Consider the following 24,044-nt stretch of genomic DNA (forward strand, 5'->3'; position numbering starts at 1 on the left):
AGAGTAGTTGTTGACAATGATTCTCCAATACCCCTTTTTACTTTCTTTGACTTTTCCTTTTTCAATCTTTTTACTGAATTTCAAGTTAATTCAAATTAATGTACATAACATTAATGATTATACATATGATACAAAGAGATCAGGATAACAATAATAACAGTTAATATTTATACTCACAAGGAGTAAAATATGTAATCTAGACCTCCCGCACTCTTGCTAAGTGTACATGATGGTAAACAAAATAATTGAAAAGAAATTTAATCATATAAAGAAAAAAAACCCAAATCAAAATAAAAGTGTAATATTAAACAAAAAGTTCAAAGAAAAAACTGGACTGATATTTCTTCGATTAAAAAAAAACACATTCTTATGTCATCAGCTCCGCTCCTCTATATTCAAGGGTTATTGAAGGGGATTCGAAAAAGGTCTGCTCATATCGTATGGAAATATTGAATAAATGGATTCCAAACTTCCTCAAATTTAAGCGAAGGATCAACAGTACCACTCCTAATTTTTTCTAAGTTTAAACATGTTATAGTTTGAGAAAACCATTGAAATGTAGTAGGGGGTATAAGGTCCTTCCATTTAAATAGAATGGATCTCTTGACCATTAATGTAACAAATTGCAATCATACGACAAGCAGAAGCGGATAAATGGCCAGAATCCATCATTGGTAACCCAACAATTGCAGTCATAGGATGGGGTTTGTAAGTCAATATCAATACAGTTGAAATAATATTAAAAATATCTTTCTAATATTTTTCCAAAAGAGGACAGGACCAAAACATATGTGTCAGGGAAGATACCTCTGAATTACATCTGTCACATATAGGGTTTATATGGTGATAAAAACGGGCTAACTTGTCCTTCGACATATGGGTCCTGTGGACCACCTTAAACTGTATCAAAGAGTGTCCAGCACACATTGAAGATGTATTAACTAATTGAAGAATTTTCTTCTATGTCTCTGTAGGTAAAAGGATCTGGATTGCTCTTTCCCATTCATTCTTAATTATATCAAGTGTCTCTATACGTATTTTCATAATCAGATCATACATTATTGCTATCAAGCCCTTCTGATAACGATTAAAACCTAAGATTTTTCCCGTAATTTCAATTTTATATAGTATCGGAAAAGAAGGTAAAGTGATTTTTATAAAGTTTCTAATCTGTAAATATCGAAAAAAATGTGATCTAGGCAAATTGTATTTATTAGACAACTGTTCAAAACACATGAAACAGTTATCAATGAATAAATCACAAAGACATGTTATTCCTTTCATTTTCCATAAAGAAAAAGCTAAGTCAATTCTAGATGGTTGAAAGGAAAAAATTAGATTGAATAGGACTTGATAAAATGAATTTATTCAATCCAAAAAATTTACGAAATTGAAACCATATTCGTATTGTATGTTTAACTATTGGGTTAATCGTTTGTTTACTCAATTTAGTAAGTGCAAAAGGGAGTGAGGCTCCTAAAATAGAAGCTAATGAAAATCCTTGCACTGATTCATACTCAAGGTACACCCATCGAGGACATTGAATTACATCTAAATCTTGTGCCCAGAAAATTAAGTAACTAATATTAATTGCCCAATAATAAAATCTAAAGTTAGGCAAAGCCATACCACCATCCTTTTTTAATTTTTGTAAATATTTCTTACTTAACCTTGGATTTTTATTCCGCCATATATGTGAAATAATTTTAGAATCAATAGAATCGAAAAAGGATTTCAAAATGAAAGTTGGAACCACCTGAAATAAATACAAAAATTCTGGTAAAATAGTCATCTTAATCGCGTTAATTCGACCGATCAATGATAGAGACAATGGGGACCATTTAGTAAACAATTGTTTAACATGATCAATTAAAGGTTAAAAGTTAACTTTGAATAAGTCCTTATGCTTCTTGGTAATTTTGACACCCAGATACGTAAAATAATTAGTCACTAACCTAATTGGTAATTGCCTATACAGGAAATCCCCGACTTACGAACGCCTAACTTACGAACACCCGTACTTATGAACCGACCTTTGTGGTCGGTTTGTAAGCGGGCCTGGCCCCCGATCCTACCACGGTGGCGGTACACCTTCTTTGGCCCAACCCCGGGCCAAGTGCGCATATGCGGCCGGGGAATCTCGGGCCAAGTGCGTATGTGTGGCTGGGGTCATGTGCAGCCACAATCCCAGGCCCAAGTGCGCATGCGCGGACACTGTTCTGAGTTACATACAAAATTGGGTTACGAACAGTCTCAAAGACGGAACTCGTTCGTAACCCGGGGACTTCCTGTAAATTGGGACTTGCATATTTAATGGGAAAAGTTCACTCTTATTAAGATTTAATCTATAACCAGAGAAAACACTAAACTGAGCAAGCCATGATAGTGCTGCAGGGATAGATTTCTCCGGGTTAGAGATATAAAGTAACAGGTCATCTGCATATAGTGATATCTTATGGATCCCCTTTCCACGAGTAATACCAGATATGTTAGAAGAGTCCCAAAGGGCAATTGCCAAGGCAATGTCAAATAGTAAAGGACTCAAAGGGCAACACTGCCTAGTGCCTCGAAAAAGCCTAAAAAAGGGGGATCTCTGATTATTAGTAAGTATTGAAGCCATAGGTGTATGATAAATCAATTTAATTGCGGATATAAAATTTGGACTAAAATTAAATTTCTCAAGTGTGTTAAATAAATATTCCCATTTGACTCTATCAAACACCTTCTCGGCATCTAGCGAGATAACACATTCTGGGATTGTAGATGAAGGGGTATATACAATATTCATTAACCTCCTAATATTAAAATGCAAATAATGATTCTTAATAAATCTTGTCTGGTCATCAGAAATAATTTGTGGGAGTACCTTTTCCAGTCTAGAAGCCAATATTTTGGAAAAAATTTTGGAATCCACATTCAATAAAGAAATAGGTCTGTAAGATGCACATTCAGTAGGATCTTTATCCTTTTTCAAAATTAAAGAGATAGTTGCTTCATAAAAAGATTGTGGTAATTTACCTACTGATAGGGCATCTTTAAAAATTTTACCTAACCAGGGAGAGAGAAGATCAGAAAAGGATTTTAAAAAATTCGACTGTATACCCATCGGGACCAGGTGTTTTACCCAAATTCATTGAAAAAATTGCTTTCTTTATTTCTTCCTCCGAAATGGGTGCATCTAATATTGAACGTTCATTAAGTGATAATTTCGGAGTCTTCAAATTCCTTAAAAATTCATGCATTAATGTAGGGTCTTCAGGAAGTTCTGATTGATATAAAGAAGAATAAAACTCTTGAAAAGATTTATTAATTTGATCATGGTCCACCGTGTAATTACCATCTCATTTACGAACTTTAATAATCTGACATTTAGTTGAAGCAACTTTCAGTTGGTTGGCCAACAATTTACCGGATTTATCACCATGTATATAAAACTGACTCCTAGTTCTGAGTAAATGATTTTCAATTGGAGATGTTAATAATAAACTGTGTTGTAACTGAAGTTCAGTTCTCTTTTTAAAAACCTCCAAATTAGGAGCGTCAGAGTATTTTTTATCAATTTCTTTAATCTTATCAGCCAATATACGTATTTCATTATTAGTTCGTTTTTTCAATCCAGCAGAGTATGAAATAATATGACCCTGGATATAAGCTTTAAAGGTATCCCATAATATTCCACTGGAAATTTCTTCTGTAGAATTAGTTGAAAAGAAAAAGGAAATATGTTCTTTAATAAAAAGAACAAAGTCTAAATCCTGCAATAGAGAAAATTGAGTCGCCATTGTCTGACACCAGAGGGTACGTCTGCTAATTTAATTGTTAGTTTCAATGGCGCATGATCAGAAATGGCAATTGCATCATACTTACAGTTAATAACAGATGGAGCTAATCGCGAGTCAATAAAAAAGTAATCAATCCTAGAGTAGTTGTGATAAACATGAGAAAAGAATAAAAATTCTTTATCATATGGGTGTAAAAATCTCCAAACTTCTAAGATTCCGGAATCAACTAAGAAAGAATTAATAAAGACAGCGGATTTGTTTGGAAGTACGTGATTTGACGCAGATCTATCCATCAAAGGGTTTAAACAGCAATTAAAATCTCCACCCATAATCAACGTATATTCATTTAAATTAGGAAAAGAAGCAAATAAATGTTTAAAAAACTCAGGATGATCAACATTAGGTGTATAAACATTAACCATAACTACTTTTTTATTGTGAAGTAAGCCAGTAATTAATAGAAATCTACCATTCGGGTCTGAAATTGTTTCATGATGAACAAATGAAATTGAGGAGTCTATAAAAATAGACACTCCTTTCACCTTTGCTTGTGAATTAGAATGAAACTGTAGACCCCTCCAAAATCTATAAAAGCGCTGAGTATCCTCTCTCCTAATATGAGTCTCTTGAGCAAAAATAATCTGAGCGTTCAGTCTATGAAAAACTTTAAAGATCTTTGTGCGCTTAATTGGATTATTTAAACTGTTCGTATTCCATTAAACAAAATTAATCATCTTATCCATTTTAACAGACTAAGACCATATGGTATGTAAAGGGTTAACCTTATTGCAGAGGAGACTCCTAAACAGGAAGAGGAAAAACTTTTTACCTTCTTTGGATCTAATATTTGTTTCCTTAATGGTCCTATTGTCATCTGTATTTATCCTGTACTATCATACCTTTTATCATTGCCTTTTATAATTTAATATTCTCCTTTCATCCTATCCTAGATCTTCCTTTTTTCCCTTCCCTCTCTACTTTCCTTGTTTATAAACTTGTCACACATTTTAAGCATTGCTTGCTTTTTTTTCACTGCTTATGAAAAATTATTGGCCTGAACTTTAAAAGTTGTTTCTCTTCCACATATATTACCTGACTCGCTGAGTATTTCCAGCATTTCTGTTTTTGCTATATTCTCAATGAGTGGAGAGAAACTTGTCTTCCTTTAACCCCTAATTGAAAAGTATTGGGAAACTGGATGGCATAGTCAATTAGAAAATGGGTTTTTACCAGTGGGATCTGCATTCATAGCCTTTCAAACTTCTCTCCACCCATTAGCTGTAGCTAATGAGAGTTATGTTAAATCTATACAATCCTCAAACACATTTTTATTGCAAAAATCTAGTAATGTCAAAATAATAGATAACACATGCTACCTGACTATCACAGATCATCCATTTAGACATGCAGAAGTCCCTTATCACAGCATTCAATTTTTGCTTGTTTTGATGTATTTGGGCATCCATTTCACATATTGATTGCTGTATGATTAAGAATTTCCCAAAAAAAGTCCTGGCCTGAAATTTCATCTGCTCTGTAATTAGAAGCATTGTGCAGGTTATTCACAGCAATTCATGCTGCAGCAAAAGGATCGTGATTTTAGATGATGGTCCTAGTTTAATGAGAAAGATAGAGCTAAGGATGGTATCAAATTGTTAGAAAATGTTTATAATGTTGTGAAGATAAATTGCAGGCTAGAGGATTGTAAAGATTTTAGAAATTGGCAAAAGATAACCTGAAGAGGGAGAAAATAAATAAGGAGAGTGACCTAGTGTTAAATACAAAAAGAGACAGCTTTTACAAGTACATAAAGGTGGGGGGGGGCAATATCTGTCAAAGTAAATATTGGTCCCTTAGAGAATTAATAATAGGAAATAAAGAAATTAGGAAAACTTTGATCAAATACTTTCTATCTGTTTTTATTTCAAGGTACTGAAAGCTCCAATAACAGAGGAAAATCAGGAGGCAAAAGAGAGAAAGGAATTCAAAACAATCATTTTCACTAGAGAAAAATTGCTAGCCAAACTCATGGGACTAAAGGCTGATAAGTCCCCTGAACCTGGTGGCCTTCATCCCAAGGTCTCAGAAGAAGTGGCTGAAAAGATAGTGGATGCATTGGTTGTGATCTTCCAAAATTCCATAGACTCTGAAAAGGTGTCAGCATTGTTGAAGAATAAGAAGTCATTCATTTAAGAGAGAAAGAAGAAGAAATTTCTTCTCTCAGAGGGATGTGAATCTTTCAAATTCTGCACTCCACAAAGTGTGGACATTGGATCATTCAAGGTTGAAAAAGATGATTTTTAGAGTGCAGAATAATCAAGATTTATGAGGAATTGAGAGAAAAATAATGCTGATGCCAAAGATCAGATCAGCCAAGATCTTTTGATTGGTGAATGGTATACTGTCAACTCCTGGTCATTTTCCTTATGTGCTTATGGAACTTTGCCTTTGCATTTTTGCAGGGACCTCAAAGAACACAGGAAAGAGAAAATGTATAATTATGTAGTGTTCCAAAGGCACATTTGGAGCCCAGAGCCCATGACGTACTAAATTTTAGGAAGCAGAGAAATCCATATTATGGGCAAAGGTTAGATAGGCTAGGTTTGTTATCCTTGGAGCAAAGGAGGCTGGGGTGGGGGTGAACTGATAGAGGTATATAAAATTATGAGCGGCATAGATAGTTAGAATCTTTTTCCCATGATAGGGAGATCAAAAGCAGGTAGCATAGGATTCAAGTGAAAGGGAAGCTTTTTAATGTGGATTTGAGGGGAAAGTTTTTTTACACAGAGAATGGTTGATTTGGAACTTGCTGCCAGATGAGGTGGTGAAGTCAGACACAATCACTGCACTTAAGACACATTCAGACAGGCACTTAAGTAGGCAAGGCATAGAAGGATATTACCACTGTGGGCAAATGGGATTAGTGTAGATGGGAAAAAATGTTGGCATGGACGTTGTCGACCAAAGGGCCTGTTTCTCTGCTGGACAACCATATGACTCGGTGACTCTATAATCAATGATGAAATGCAGTCTTGAGCTCAGCTCTCACCAAAACTCATCACATGACTTCCACCTGCAGTTTTCCATCATGGAATAAAGTGGGCTCAGTTTCAAATTGCTCCTCAGCAAACCTGCAAATATTTGATGATTTCTGTAAAATGCACAGATTCAGAGTATGTCTGCAGTTAAGGCCTCCTTTCCTGCATGAGATCCACACCGTCTCAATTACATTTTGGTGCTTCAGTTTGAAAGGGAAACTGGAAATTGGGCATTATGTGTGAACTGACATAATCCATGTATATTCTATGTACTTCAAGCATAGCCATGTCATATGCATGGAAGAAACCAGTCAAAGATATTTTGTAAGTTCCATGAGTGCAATGAGGTTGTGATCAGACGTTGGTGTCGATTTTTGCACTCAGTCATGTAGCATTTAGAAAGCATACACTTTGCAATTGAATTTCTAGGCCAATGTTTACATTTATTTTCAACTCTCTTAGTAGGAGTGGAAGTTAAGAAAATAGAAGCAGAGGAAATTCCTTGCAAGCAAGTTTCAATGTCATTCTTTGACTGTTTGTACAGTAATGACATTGTTCGAGAAACAGGGCACATTAATAAATGTTTGGATGAATTCTATGGGGACTTTGTTGTCGCTGATCAGCTTCGACAGGTAAGACCTTAATCAAATAAAACTGCCATTATATGCTGATGGCAACAGTGTATAAAATTAATTCATTTTAAAAGTGTAAGTAGATGGAATGCTTCCTACAAAAGCAAAATGTTCCCAGTTTAAGACCTGTAATTGAGCTTACCTGCTATAACTGAGTTTCTTCTTTATCTTTTGGTGTGACTGCAAGATGCAAAGCTTTGCTGAAGCAGTATTTTTGTCAAATGAGAAGTAGTATTAATATTGGTGATTTTAAAGATTGCTTAATCCAGGCCAGATTTATAGTGTCATTGCCAAAGTTTGATGATTGTACTATACTGCTTTACCATTCTTGCCCTCTTTAAAAATACTTCTTAAACTTAGCTCTTTATCCAAGCTCTTAGTTATCTCCAAGTATGGCTCGCTGTTAAATGTGGTTTGGAAATGTTCCTGTAAAATGCCTCAGGATGTTTTACTACATTAAAGTTGTTATATAAATACGGTTTGTTGTTACTGTTTAGTTAAAGAAAGTTGTACATCAATGCAAAGGGATTGAACAGTACAATCAATTAATTCTTTGAAATTTATGAGTCTGCATAACTGCTAAGTTGATTGTATAATAAAGTGATTTATTGTTAATGCTTATTGATGCTGAGATAATTGTAAAACATCCTCTTTGGTTTCTCTGAATTTATTTTTTATGTTTTAAACTAACATACTGAGATAATTAAAGATTTGAAGTAACCGTTGGGGAGCAATTTGGTGTGGAATGCAGTGTCCGCAGCCTCACTAATATTTCTCCCCCGTAATTTTCTTATAACATAGAAGGAGGCTATTCAGCCCACTGAGTCCATGCCAGCTCTCAGAACATTCCCATCAGTCCCATTTCCATCACCCATTTCCCTACAACATACTCTGTCTCACATGCCCATCAACATCCCATGAATTCCTTGCCAAACAATGAAACACAGGGTAATTTACAGTAGCCAGCTGACCTACCAGCATGTTGTTGGGATGTGGGAGGAAAACCGTGCAGTCACAGGGAGGATATGAAAAATCCACATGGACAACATACAAGGACAGGATTAAACCCAAGTCACTGCAGCTGTGTGGCAGTGGTACTAACTGCTGTGCCACTGTGCTGCTAGTATTTGGTTGGTTTGTTGAACCCTTAACTAAGAATGGGCTATCTATCTGGAAATCTATGAATTTTGAAGCCCTCTCTACAACCACTTTAAAGTGGTGCCTTCTGCATTGAATCCTTCCATTAAGTGAAACAGGATAATTGCCTTGTTTTTGCTCCCCTACACAGAATACTTATGAAAAATGCATATCCTCAAATTGCTGGTGTTATGCAGATGACATACCACAAAATGACTCACCTGAACCTCTTCCACTTTTGTTATGGTTCTACATTTCAATACAACTCTGCTATTTTGTATTCTGTTACAACATCCAACTTCATCTTAAAACTGTGTTGTTATAAATTAGTTACCATTAATAATTTTACAGTGTTAAGTAGAAGTACAGCTTTTATCTTGTGACATTGGAACAGAATTGCATAATTTGTCAGTAGACTAATGGGCCAATTATGCAAAAGAAATGAAGAGCAAAAATCAAATCCTGTACTTTTAACTTTGAATGACAGAGAAAACTGATGCATAAACTAGAAAAGAGCTTTTGAGCAATGTGCTGAATGATACCATGTGCTAACCATTAATCTGGCAAGCAAGTGATTGATATTTTATTCATTCCTAATTTTTCATTTAGTTTCACTGATAAGTATTCTATATCTAATTTAGGTATTACTGCTGGAAGATTCTGACAATTATCAAATATTCAGTGATACAGAACGTAAGGAATTTATCTTCTGCCTCTTCAAACATTTCTGCTTGGGTGGAATGCTCTGTCAATTTGAAGATATGCTTGATCCTTACCTAGAAACCACCAAGGCAGTTTACAAGGAAATAGTCAGGTTTGTAAAATATACCCTCAGATTATTATCTTTTAATGTCATGTTTGAAGTTTTCAAGTCCTCATATTGCCTATTAAACACATTAAGATTTCCTACCTTCCTTTTTTCTGCAGTCTGATATGCTCTTGAATGCAGGAAGTGTTCATATCTTTTCATTCTTTTTCCTTTAATAATTCCCATCTTTTGATGTTCTCTATTTAATATATGACATACACTATTGTACCAAAATATATTGAAAGACAAACTTTTGTTTTTCTTTTAAATGATTGCTTCTGTTAAACAAAATTCAGGAAGCGATAAACTTGCAAGTATAAATAAATTTGCCACAACAGGGGAGGGTAGAAAACCTTCAGCAAATAATGCGAGCATTTGTTTTCACTATTGCTGCTTTTGCTGCCTGAGCAACCATCATTAAAAGTGATGTTCAGAAAAGTTGAACACTTTGTGATTTATAATTTTTGCTCTTTGACTATTATCAGTATTACATAGGCTCTACACTACATAGGCAAGTATTAGAAATTGAACAGAAGAAACAACAATGAACTGAATAAAACATTAGCTTTCCTTAAGAATACAGACCTTAGGGTCTTTGGGAATTACCATGATCATGCTGATTTGTGACCTCAGCATGGGGTTAGTGGAAGGACATACAATTTGCATAGAGGAGTATGTGTTCCAGTTTAATGGCTTGTAAAGAATACAATGATACCTTGCTTGGTGCCTAGGAATGAGAGCAAGTAAAATCAGTGTTAAAAGGGGTTATTATAGCTTTAAATATAGAGAGATATTTAACTGATAGTGCTGTTAAACCTGGCACAAATCCCTGCCCTCCCTGTTGCTGTGCCATGAACCTGGTTGAGGGCTCAACTCTTGCTGGTGCTCCTGCAGTAATGAAGCAATTAAAATGATTTCATAACTGTGTAGCCATACGTGGCGAGTGGCAGAAAAGAAAACGCAGAGATTTGGAGGCTGGACTGGAGCACACTTTACTAACTGAAACAAAGCACGCGCGCTCCAAAAAGACCTGCGAGCCTCTGCAGCGGAAGTGACATGAGGTCCCTGCCGGAAGGCCCGCCCCACGGTTAATCTACGTCACACTCCCACGCATGCGCCCGCGGCCGCCAATGGCAGTTCGAGTTCTGTGGTTCCGGGCCGCTACACCACCATCCCCCAGAATCGCCCATCGGGGGCGCGGGACCCCCGGTCTGTGTGTCCCTCTTGGGTGGCCTGCCCCACCGGTGCGGCAAGGGCATCTTCACGGGCTGCCTGATGTCCAAATGCATCGGTTTGAGGCGGTCCACTGTGGTCTCCTCGTGGCTCCCCACCTCCACGACACAAGTAGATCCGTTGTGCCGGATCGCCTTGAAGGGTCCTTCGTACGGCCTCTGCAGAGGTGACTTGTGCATGCTCCTGCGAATGAAAATGTACTCACAGTCCCGGAGATCCCTAAGGACAAAGGACGGTGTAGTGCCATGTCTGGAGGTCGGAACCAGTGCCAGGCTCCCCACCTTGTCCCGTGGCTTCATCAGCACTTCTGCTGGCATCCCTGCTGGACCTTGGGCCTCCGGCACGAACCCGCCCGGGACCATCAAGAGGGTGCCGTAGACCAACTCCACCGAGGAGGTGCCCAGGTCCTCCTTGAGGGCCGTGCGGATGCCCAGTAGAACCCAGGGAAGCTCATCTGTCCTGGTGGACCCTCTGAGGCGCACCATCAGGGCTGACTTGAGGTGCCTGTGGAACCGCTCGACCAAGCTGTTGGCCTGTGGGTGGTAACGCTGTGGTGTGGTGTAGCCGGGTGCCCAGGAGCTGCGCCAGTGCTGTCCAGAACCCTGATGTGAACTGTGCCCCTCTGTCAGAGGTGATGTCCGCTGGAAGTCCAAACCTGGCGATCCAGTTTGCGATGAGTGTCCTGGCGCAGGACTCAGTGGACGTGTCCGCTAGCGGCACAGCCTCCGGCCATCTGGTGAACCTGTCGACCATGGTGAAGATATACCTGGCACCCCGGGAGACGGGCAGGGGGCCGACAATGTCCACGTGGATGTGCTGAAACCTCCCGAGAGTCAGTTGGAACTGCTGGAGGGGAGCCTTTACATGCCGCTGGACCTTGGCGGTCTGGCAGTGTACGCAGGTCCTGGCCCAGTGTCTGACCTGCTTGCGCAGACTGTGCCAAAAGAATTTGTCTGATACCAATTTGATGGACACCTGGATGGACGGGTGGGCCAGGCCGTGTAGCACGTTGAACACCCGCCGCCTCCATGCTGCTGGTACCACAGACCGAGGTCTGCCAGTCGATGTGTCGCACAGGAGCCGAACCGCTGTTGGGCCAACGGGGACGTCCTCCAACTGGAGTCCCGAAACGGCGGTGCGATAGGCCGGGATCTCGGTGTCCGCTTGTTGTGCCTGCGCCAGCACCGTGTAGTCGGTCTCTGGGGCTGAGGTGGTCACTGAGTGGATGTTGGGACGAGACAGCGTGTCGGTGACCACGTTGTTCTTCCCCGCGATGTGGCGGATGTCGGTGGTGAACTCCGAGATAAACGAGAGATGCCTCTGCTGCTGAGCCGACCATGGGTCCGATACCTTTGCAAGTGCGAAGGTGAGGGGCTTGTGGTCCATATACACGGTGAAATCCCTTCCTTCAAGGAAATACTGGAAGTGCCGGATAGCTAGGTAGAGCGCTAGTAACTCACTGTCAAAAGCGCTGTACTTCACCTCCAGTGGTCGCAGGTGTCGGCTGAAAAAGGCGAGCGGTCGCCACTGGCCCTCAACGAGCTGCTCCAGGACTCCGCCAACCACCGTGTCGGAAGCGTCAACTGTGAGGGCCGTCGGTACGTCGACTCTCGGGTGTACTAGGAGGGCCGCCTTTGCCAATGCCTCTTTTGTCTGCTCGAAGGCTTCCGTGGACTCCACGTCCCATTCCACCAACTTGGCCTTGCCAGCCATCAGACTGAACAAGGGTGTCATGATGCGCGCCACTGCCGCACGAACTGATGGTAGAAATTCACCATCCCCATGAACTCTTGCAGGCCCTTGACCGTGCTGGGTTTGGGGAACTGGCGGATGGCCTGGACCTTGTCCAGCAGAGGGGCGGGTCCGTGCTGGTTGACCCTGTGGCCCAAGAAGTCGATTTCCGTCAGCCCGAACTGGCACTTCGCCGGGTTGATTGCCAGTCCGTGGTCGCTCAGGCGCTGGCAGAGCTGGCGCAAATGTGCCACGTGCTCTTTGCGTGACTTGCTGGCCACCAGGATGTTGTCTAGGTAGATGAAGACGAAATCCAGGCCTCGCCCAACCAAGTCCATTAGCCTCTGGAAAGTCTGAGCGGCATCCTTAGGAATTCAAACAGCCCGAAAGGGGTGATGAGGGCTGTCTTGGGCACATTGTCGGGGTGCATGGGGATCTGGTGGTAACCCCAGACCAGGTTGATTTTTGAAAAGATGGTCGCCCCGTGGAGGTTAGCTGTGAAATCCTGAATGTGAGGCACTGGGTATCTGTTGGCGGTTGTGGCATCATTGAGTCTCCTGTAGTCCCTGCAGGGCCTCCATTCTCCTGCGGACTTGGGCACCATGTGCAGTGGTGATGCCCAAGGGCTGTCCAAGCAGCGGATGATCCCCATCTCCTCCATTTTCCGGAACTCCTCCTTGGCGAGGCAGAGCTTGTTGGGTGGAAGCCTACAGGCCTGGGCGTGCAGCGGTGCTGCTTGCATGGGAATGTGGTGCTGCATGCCGTGCTTGGGACCGGTAGTGGAGAACCGTGGGGTGATGATGGAGGGGAAATCCGCCAGCACCCTGGCAAACTCGTCACCCGCGAGTGTGACGGAGTCCAGGTGGAGGGCCGGGAACTGGGCTTCCCTGAGCTGGAAGGTTTGGAAAGTCTCGGTGTGGACCAAACGCCGGCCTTTCAGGTCAACCAGAAGACGGTTGGCCCGTAGGAAATCCACCCCTAGTAACGGCTGCGACACCGCTGTTACCGTGAAGGTCCAGGTAAAACAGCTGGGGCCGAAACGCAGCAGTATGGTACGTGAACTGTACATCCGGATGGTGGTGCCGTTTGCGGCGGTGAGGTCAGGGCCTGGGGCCACGGTACGGGTGTCCATGTTTGAGGGGGGAAGGATGCTGATCTCGGCCCTGGAGTCCACCAGGAAACGTCGCCCGGAGTGTTGGTCCCAGAGGAACAGGAGGCTGTTGCGATGGCCAGCTGGCGAAACCACTAGTGACGGCCAGCCCTGGCATTTCCGGGAAAGGCACATGGTGGACGGCAGCGGCACGTGTTTGACCCCCACCTCTGATGGTAAAAGTACCATTGGTCCGAACCTTCATCTTTGTCCCCCGTGGGTCTCGGTGGTTTCAGTTGTGGGGTCTTGGCCTTAGGCTGTGCGGTTGTGGTTAGGCAGATGGAAGCCGCTCCCCGCTGCTTACTCTGCCACAAAACGTCCGCCCTGGCCGCGAGGCTGCGCGGGTCGCTGGAATCTTCACCCGTGAGGAGGAGGCGAATGTCCTCTGGCAGTTGCTCGAGGAACAGCTGTTCGAATAGGATGCAGGGTTTATGGCCATCCATGAGCGCCAGCATGTCGTCCATCAGCTTGGATGGCTTGCGGTCACCCGGGCCATCCATGCGCAGAAGCCATGCGGCTCGTTTGCGGCGGGAGAGTCCGAAAGTGCGGAGGAGGAGTGCCTTGATCTTAGTGTACCTGTGCTCCGTAGGTGGATGGTGCAGGAAGTCGATGATCCGGACTGCCATGTCCTGGTTGAGCATGCTGACCGCGTAGTAGTACCGCGTGTCGTCGGCTGTAATGCCTCGGATACTGAACTGGGCCTCAGCCTGCTCAAACCAAATGTGGGGCTAAGCGGCCCAGAAAGTCAGGAACTTGAGCGAGACTGCGTTGTGTGAGTCGTTGGGATTCACGTCGCAGGTTCCAGATGCCGTCTGGGAGTGTCGGGGTCACCAAATGCAGCCGTACACAGTGCGTGGCAGAAAACGTAGAGACATGGAGGCTGGACCAGAGCACACTTTACTGACTGAAACAAAGCGCGCGCGCTTCAAAAAGACCCGTGAGCCTCTCCGGCGGAAGTGATGTGAGGTTCCTGCAGGAAGGCCCGCCCCGCGGTTAATCTACGTCGCGCTCCCGTGCATGCGCCCGCGGATGGTGGTTCAAGTTCTGCGGGTCCGGGCCGCTACAACTGCACAATTCATGTATGGAGTGAACTACTGAAGCAGTATGTAGCAATTGCTCATGAGCTTTGCGTTAGATGGGCTAGGTAAGCAATGAGGCACTCAGCACTGAGATGTGGGGTGCAGGGCTGCATTCTGGCTGATGCAGCAAGTGTGCACCATTGCTGGAGACTGGTAGTGGCTGCTCCATGTATTTCCCTAGAGAAACTGCATCTCCATCCATGCAGCCTATCCATTTCAAGAGTTGGCTTTCAGACCTGAGTTAAGCTTAATTGAAAGCAAAGTTGGGTTGAGTCAGAACAAGCTTTTCCCACAAGCAGAGTTAAGTGGAATTAAGTTCTGACTAATGTTGAGTCAAGTTCTGCCTGAGAGGTTGGATGGGAACATATATTTGGTGCATTTTTAAGTGCAAGTTCATGAGCTTTACATGCCATTGAAACAGAATGTTCTTTGGGGACTTACACCTTAAAAAATAACCAAGATAATGACATGATATGTCATTTTATGTGTGAGTTCAAATGATAATTTGAAACTTAATGTCAAATATTAGAGCTAAACAATTAACACATCTGTCTGAAATTTTCTCCATCATCCCAGTTGAAGGCATCAACCTGTTTAAAATAACTGAGGCAATGCTTCCGCTAAGTAATCAAGAGAGGAATTTCAGATATTAGACCAATGAACATTATGTCAAATGGCTAACTTCAAGGCAACTATGTATTCTGAGGCATCAACCTTTTCAGATTAAGTTTATTGTTATTTTAAATGTAACATTAACTTCTAAAATCATATGCTTGCTATCTGAATCTCTTTAGAGGAGAAATTGGACTCAATAGTATTCATTGTTTTGACCACTACAAATTTCATAAGGGATTCAGGATGGTATCTGTGGCACATACAAACACTTCTGACATGAAGCTGGGCCCCCATGTTGGTAAAGCACTGATGCACCTCTAAGGCATGCAGAACAGGCAGATCATGATGTTGGTGGGTGTGCAATATTGACTTGACCCCAGTGTTGACATTTTGTAGCTCAGTACTCCAGCTAACCACTTTAGACATGTATTAAGCAGCAAAAATGACTCCTTCTACTTGTACGATTTAAACAGGTCTTTAACAAATTGCAGGTTAATTGCTAGTTGATTTATCTTGGCTGTAGCCATTATTCTACAAGCTAAAAATTAGATTGTGTTGCACTGTTGACTTCAATGTTTAACATTCGTATATTTATATCACAGAAGAATCTGATAATGACCATTTACAGATAGTTTTATGTCACTCCAGAAATTCAGCTGGGCACTTCACGGGGGGGGGGGGGGGGGGGGGGGCGGAGGTGGAGTCACACCTACTCATCTAATGTGATTTCTGGAATATTGCAGAGGAAGTTAAAACACTTTGTCCTGAATGCAACCTTTACTGGGCATGGCTAAGTTAACAAGGTATAATGCATCACTGTACTGGAACTCCCCTAGGTTCAATTCTTATCTTATTATCCCTCAGTTTCCCCCAATTCACTGTGTCAGAGGCCTTATCTACACTGAGTGTTCAGGAAGGCAAATTCCCCAACTTGAACCTCGGGAATCAACAATGTTTGAGACATTTTTTTCTAATTCTTTAATGTGATCTTGATATCTCTGTTGAATGCCAATCTCTTTTTTCCTATTTTACATTTATGCGGTCATGTTCATGAAAAGCAGGACAAATCCAGTTTGGCTAATTACTGCATGATCAGTCTACTCTCAGTCATTATTCTGTTTTATTGCAGTCTACTTTTCCAGCCATAATTTAACTACAATACCAAAGTAGACTGGGTGACAGGGGTTATCTGTAGATGGCATGGCATAAGACTCTGGTATGAAGTAGCATGGTTTTAGTCCGACTTTCCTTTCAGTACATGGACGGTACAATGGAAGTTACTTATGGTACAGGGGAAACTGTGGCATCCGGCATGTATCATGATTGAGTCAATAAGCAGATTGATAAAGTTGGGAACCAGTTCCAGCCTGGGAAGATGGACCCCAAGTTCTGTGCAACTTCGTGCCAGACTTTATTCTCATAGATGTTAAATGCATGCTTCCAAATGTACCAAGTTGTGTACACTCTTCAGACATCTTCTGGCCCGTTAAATTCCTCTTGAATCCAATGCATGTGTGATCTTTACCCTCAAGCACTGATATTTTCTGTCTTCACACTGACAGCATTGCATTTGTACCCAGTGTTTTACAATGTGCAGATTACACCTTTATGCTGTTCTCAAAGATAAATGTTGGTGTTGCGAGTGCAGAATCAAGTGATTGTGTGTTTACAGTAACACAAGGAGACAGAAGGGATTTATGAGGTTGTAGCTAGGTTATAGCTACAGGAAAAGGTTAGGATTGTTTCCTTTGGAAAAAAGAATAAGGGGAGACTTAATTGAGATATGAAAGACCTGGTTAAAATAAATAAGAAAGACATATTCCTTTGGATAGGGGAGATAAGGAAAAAAATCTTTCACTCAGAGGGTGGTAGGTGTTTGGAACTCACAGCCTGCAAAGTACTTGGATGTGTACTTGAAGAGCTATGCCCTTCAGGGCTACATAACCCAGTTCTGGAAGGTGGGTTAGGTTGAATAGCCCTTTTTGATCTAAGGATAGGATGGGTTGAATGTCTCCTTCTATGTCATAAATTTTCTTTCATTTGATCAAAAATGCCAAGACAGAGCCCTTGAAGGACTCAAGAAAATGGATAAACTGGTTAGAGTCATATCTCCTACAATGCAAGATAGTTGTGATTATCGGTGGTCAATCATCTTAGGGCCAGGATATTACTGTAGGCATTCTTAGGGGCTGTGTCCAACCAGTTTAAGCTGCTTTAAAATGACCATCTTTCCCCATCATAAGTGGAGATGTTCACTGGTGATCGCACATAGTGTAATTCCATTCACAACTTCCTAGGAAATCATGCCTCTCATGGGCTGATGTGGCAAGTAATTTTTATGCTACACAAGTAAAAACAACGACCATTTCCAATAAGGGAGTCCAACTATCTAGTGGACAATAAAAATTATTATATTACCAAGTCACTGTTGACCAGAAAGGGCACATACCACCAGGCTCAAGTACAGTTATAAGACTATTGGATGGTTCCCTTCTACGATGAGATGGACTCTTGACCTCACAATCTACCTTGTTATGACCTTGCACCTTATTGTGTACCTGCACTGCACTTTCTCTGTAGCTGTTACACTTTACGCTGTATTTTGTTATTGTTTTTACCCTGTACTACCTCAATGCACTGTGTAATGAATTGATCTGTACGAACAGTATGCAAGACAAGATTTTCACTGTACCTCGGTACAAGTGACAATAATAAACCAATACCAAAACTTAGCTGGAATGGATACATATGCAACGTGTATGCAATCAGAAGTTTTTCGACACGGCACAAGTCAGGAATGTAATAGTTTCATCTCTATTTGCCTGGATAAGTGCATCTCCAATATCAGTCAAGAAATTTGACCCCATCCAGGGCAAAGCAGCCCATTTGATTGGTTCCACAACCTCTCATTTTGATATTCACATCAACCATTGGTGGATTGTAGCTGCAGCATAAACCATCTATATGTTGCACTTAAGCTGAGCTGAGGAAATACTCTGTGAATAACAAATACTGCCATTTGTTTTATGTGCAGATATGTGGGAATCAGTTTAACGCACAATATAAAATAAAATAACCTGAATACTAGCAATTGTACAATCAGCTTTGGAAGCCATGTGATTATCATAATTAATCACAATACCATGAGTAAAATTAGTTGCGAGTTTTGTGCATGAGTATTGAACATAGTATTTGGTTCTTAGGATACTGCTTTTGAAGTTGGCTTTAGTACTCACACATAAGGCCCTTCCAGGTCTAGTTAGGATAAGGTTTATTACATCTTTCCTTTATGTTACAACCTGAATAGAAAAAAAATCAGTGCTATGGTACAAATTTATTTTTGCTGGAATGTGAATAAAACAGGTGACACACTGGAAATGTTATGTAACTTGCATATAAAACTATAAAGGTTATCTCAAGCTTCAAACTGTGATAAAGTGGCTTATAGCTTTAGCCATACAGCTCACCACCTTGATTTATTATAATATGAGCCTCAGGAGCCAATGCTTTTCCATGTTATAACATGTCCCATGTTGTAGAGAATGCTGTAAAATATTTTAAGAGCTAAATTTTTCACCCATAAATCAATGGTTGCAAAAGCAATTTCAAATTGTCCTGAAAAGGTTGTGAACGAAGATCTAGACAAAACAAACACAGGGTGCCATGTTGGGATCATTACCACTAAAAATCAATATTGCAGGCTAATCCTAATGTTATTAGGAAACTGCATTGATTTATATAAATATATATTAGCCCATCTTCAATGAGACAGTAACTTGGCTACACAATGTTGAGGAAGTGATTAACTTTTTATTAAATCAGCTGTAAAGAATGTAACATTATCAAATGATTTGCTAGGTTCCAATCAGATCAGCCATTATCTTACTACATGGCAGAGCAGGCTTGAGGGGCTGAGTGACCTACTCCTAATTCAGATGGAACATAACAAATTAATGACAATATCTAGCACAAACATGCATTATTAGCAATACAGGGTCAGTAGCACTCTTCATATTCTGCATTACCAGCTATGTTTTTACAGTAACATAACAATATTACCACTAAGGTAAACATTACTGCTAAAACTTAATTCCTCCAGGTAGGATAAAGAAATCTTACAGATTTAGAGCAAAATACAAACTGCTGGAGGAACTCAGTGGATTGAGCAGCATCTGTGGAGGGAAAGGAATTGTCGGTGTTTCCGGTCGAGACCCTGCATCAGGACAGATTTAGCCTTTGCTGTTTTCCATGCCACTAGGTGGCAGATGGACAGAACTAGAGACAAGAGTTTTATTTTGTTAAGAGGAGTTTATTATGCCATATCTACCTGTAAGTGCTCAATACCAACATTGACAAGCACCTGAACCTTCTCCTGCTAAAATACTCTGATATATTATTCACCTTAATGAAGTGAGGATAACGTCCATAATTTGATGGTTATCTCTTCCTCTTTTTCTCTACATTTCCCCTGTGTCCATAAGGTCTGGAAAAAGTCTGTCAACATTTGAGATAATTTCTTCAGGACTCTGAGATGAAAATTATCAGTTAAGGTCCTTATTTTTGTTTAGATAAGGTAACATCAGCCATAAACATATTAATTTCCCCATAACCAGTGATATAACCCATCTCTATCTCACCACCACCTCTCTTGAACCCCTTTTTGTCATTCAACAGTTGTTTGACATCTGGCACTAGATGAGCAGGCATTACTTCTCTCTATACACTGGGAAGGTAGACACCATCATCTTTGGCCCCTATCACCAACTCCATTCCCTAGGCACTCACTCATTCCCTCCCCTGGCTACTGTATACAACTGTATCAGATTGTTTGAAACTTTGGTGTCATATTGGACCCTGAGATTCAGATGCCATATGCATGTCATCATTATGACTACCTAATTCTATCTTAGGAGCATTGTCTGATTCCGCTCAAGCCTCAGCCCCTCTGTTCTGAAATTCTCAACCACGCCTTTATCTGGCCATTACAATGCACTTCTGGCCAATCTCCCTTTCTGTAGCCTCTTCAAGCCCATTAACCTCTGAGATATCTGACCTTCTCAAAATCTGGCATGTGATCATCCCTAAATTAATCATGTCTTTGACAAACTTGCCTTCGGTTGTCAACTTCTTGAATTCCCTCCCTGATTTTCTCCACCTCTCTAAATCTCTTTTTCCTCTTAAGATACTTTTTAATTCTTTCCTCTTTGACCAATTTTTTTTATCATCTGCCTTAATATCTCCTTACATGTCACTTTTTCCATCAATTTTTGTGTTATATGAAATGCTTTGTGATGTTTTGCTACCTTAAAGGTGTCATTGTGACAGGAAATTCTTGTGGTTAAACTTCAGCAACTTCACCAATATGTTCTTTCTTGTGATGGAAGATGGTTTTAATTTACATTTATTGATAAGTTTTACCCACTCTGGCATTTCACCTTGATATATTTGTGGATGTGTTGAGAAAAAACTCTAAAATACTGCAGCAGTTGCTCTCTTCTGACTTCTTAATGGACTAATTTCTCTTTGCAGCAATTTTTGTTTCTGACACATATGAATGTCTTCTTCCTTATTTTACGTCTCCAATAATAATGATCTTGTGATCCTACCTTGCAGCTCATGTAGCGTTCCTAGCACATTGATGCAACTGGTGGAGCTGCTGCCTCACACTGCCAGTGATCCATTTTCAATCCTGACCTTGAGTGCTGTCAGTGTGGAATTTGTGGGTTTCCTCCAGATGCTCCAGTTTCCCTCAACATCCTAAAGGCATGCAGGTTGGTAGGTTAATGGGCCACTGTAAATTGCTCTTAGTGTGTAGGTGAGTAGTAGAATATGGGGGTAGTTGATGGGATGTGGGAGAATAAAATGGGATGAGTGCAGGCTTGGAGTAAGTGGGTACTTGATGATCAGTGCAGACTCGGTGGGCCACAGGACCATGGTGTATGACTCTATGACTTGAACTTCATAGAGCTCACTAACATGTTTCATAGTTTAACAATTAAAGTATATTAATCACAAAGTTTAGCAATATTTTGACATACTTTAGATTTTATGATCAGGTCCTTGGATTTCCTGAGTATCTTGAAACTTTAGCAAAACAAAGCAAAAACACAGTAGTATCTGAGGGAGCTGGGTGAATCAATCAATCAATCATATGGCAATAAATACTCAGCACCACAGCTGCTTTCTTATCTGTTAATGAGGAAGAGTTTGTACACATACTTTTTGAATTTTCTTTCTGCACTTTGCTGTACTACATCAGAATGGGTGGCCGTCTTAGATGACATTCCAGTTAGGAGAAACATGTTGAACAGCATCAGCAGTTTGCTGGTCAGATTTCCAGCTATACAACAAACCAGGGAGCAATAGAAGAATGCCATTCAAAGGAGGGGTTGTATGCAAAATAGGATCTCCTGAATTTCTTTGACTAATATTCAGAAGACTGAAATCATTATTAATGTTCACTGTCACAAAACTTCTATCCCTAGCCATCAACCTCAGCCTTCTCCCTAATTATCTGAAACTAAATCAGATTGGTGACCTCAGTTTGAGACCAAATATCTACAACATAATTAAGACTGTCAGTCTCCACTTTTATAATGGCTCCTAAGTCTACCCATGCCTCAGCTCATCTGGTACTGTTGCCACCAGTAATAATTATTCCAATGAAACCCTGGTTGACCTTCCACCTCCATAAACATGAGGTAATGCAAAACTCCATTGCTGTGTCTGAACTTCCACTATATCCCTTTCAGCCATCATTGTTCTGCTTGCTGATCTACCATTGACTCCCAGTTAAGCAGTGTGTCAATTTTAAAATTCTCAACTTTGCTTGCAAATCTCTCCATGATTTTATCCCTTTCTCTGTACTTTTTTCCAGCTGCATAATCCTTCCAAAATATCTGAAGTCTTCTAATTCTGCCTTCTTACTCAACCTCAAATTATCCACTCATTATTGTGGCAATCCCTCTGCAATGCTCCATGTTTCTCTCTCTAAACTCTCTGCCTCTCTACAGTTCCTCCTTTAAAATGCTAGTTAAAAACCCACCTCTGACTAAACTTTTGGACATTTGCCCTGATGATTCCTTATGTGACTTGGTATCAATTTTGTTCATTTGATAATTTTCCAATGACTTTGCTTGAGATGTTATTGGTATGTTAAAAGTTCTTATAAGTTGAACCTTTTGTTAAACAGCAATGTCTTAGGAGGTGATGATTGTTGTGTTGGATGATAGCAGACATTCGCAGTCACCTGAAATCCCCTTTGCTGACAAAATTACCATTGTACTTGGCTGTTTTCTGTTGCTCACTTCTGAAGTATGAATCACGAGGTGAAAACCCATCTGTCAATGTTGTCCTGTTGAAGTGCTAGTGTTGAGTTTGTGCAAGGTATGCACAAATCCTGCATTGGTGTACTCTAAGAGAACTGATTGATTATCGTTGGCAACATCCACTGACTTCTGGAGCACATGTTCAAGTCCTGTCAAATAAAAGCCATGAATTAGCCTTGGCATAAAAATATTTTGCAACTTACCAATATGAAGATAGTCCTTTTTCTTTTGCTATCTAAAGTGAAGATGTCAACATACGCCATCTGACATTTGTTGTTGATCTTTAAAGATGCTATTTTACCTGTGATCTCTACATCTTCAGAGTCTCAGAAGGCCAAAACTCCAATGATTTCCAGCACCTCCTCCTCTGCAATTCTCTGTTGACCTTTACTTTTTCTCACCTTTGTGTTCTGTGCTCATTTCTCTTCCACTGAGGGAAGACCAGTGAAGAATTGCAGTGGCATGTGCTCACCCAATGCATTTGGTAAAGGTCAATATGAGGGAAAGGCATGAAATTCCATAAGGATAAGGGTGAATAGGAGTACTAGATAGACAGAGGGGGATGTGAAAATGCATAGTGAAGTATAGTTATCTGTGCAAGGTAAATGAGTATGCAAAGTTTTGTCAAAGAGTAGGCTTGAGAAACCAGAGTGAGAGGTGTATTTCAACTGTAATAACTTATCCTAACCTTTGCTGAATTACTTTGCTGCATCCAGGAGTGTGACCCTACACCTCTGCTACTCATCACCTAGTTACACTCGAACCATATAGCCGTTGTTTCTGCGACAGAAATGCAGTGCAGGGTGATAGTACACTTTCTAGCCCCTCACAGCCTTTGATTGTCTTGATTTCATTGCTGAAGTTGAACAATTCCAGCCGCTTTCAATTGCATTTTTGGATCCGTCCTTTAAGTTCTGAAATTCAGATTGATTTCTGCAGATCCTCCTCAGGCCCATTGCCATATAATCAACCCCGACCCCCCACATCATCCTTTGGAACATCTCCCCTTCAAATTTGGGTTCAGAGTCTTTGAGTTCTGCTCTTCAAATACCTATACCTGTAAATTCAGATGGATAACACCTTGGTACAGGCAGAAAATTCCTGTGCAGATTAACTTAATTCATCATCTTATTCAAGTTCCATTGTAAAGAAGCAATGAATGCAATACTGTTTCTGTCAATTTTAGATGTAGCAATAAAAATTTTAACAGCTCACCTTTGAGAAGTCACTTCCTGAAAATAATGAACATGTTGCAGCTGTGTAATTTACACCACTAGGGCATATTGTGAGGTATTGCACGTAAGCTGTATGTTTTGAGCTCACTTTTCATTTCATAATCCACAAGCAACCCTGTAGGACTGTTCTAGCAAACCCATCGATTCAGCCCGTTCTTGTTCCACAAAACCTCCCATCTTGACTCGATCATTTTTTCCCTTCATCCAGTATCTTTCCTTTTATATTCCTGACGCAAATGATGCCCTCCCAATTTTCAGAATGGATATCAGCTTCTT

At 41.0% G+C, this 24,044-nt stretch overlaps 1 protein-coding gene across 1 annotated transcript in view; it reads left to right on the top strand.

Moving 5' to 3' along the window:
- cfap300 (cilia and flagella associated protein 300) overlaps positions 1-24,044 on the top strand; it is a 43,078-nt gene that overhangs the window by 9,676 nt on the left and 9,358 nt on the right. Inside the window, exons 4-5 of the mRNA XM_052026568.1 lie at positions 7,283-7,452; positions 9,231-9,403. Of these exons, the coding sequence (XP_051882528.1) occupies positions 7,283-7,452; positions 9,231-9,403 (343 nt within the window). The remainder of the gene's footprint in view (positions 1-7,282; positions 7,453-9,230; positions 9,404-24,044) is intronic.

The sequence above is a fragment of the Pristis pectinata genome, chromosome 11 (assembly GCF_009764475.1).
Source record: "Pristis pectinata isolate sPriPec2 chromosome 11, sPriPec2.1.pri, whole genome shotgun sequence".
NCBI classification, from domain to species: Eukaryota; Metazoa; Chordata; class Chondrichthyes; order Rhinopristiformes; family Pristidae; genus Pristis; species Pristis pectinata.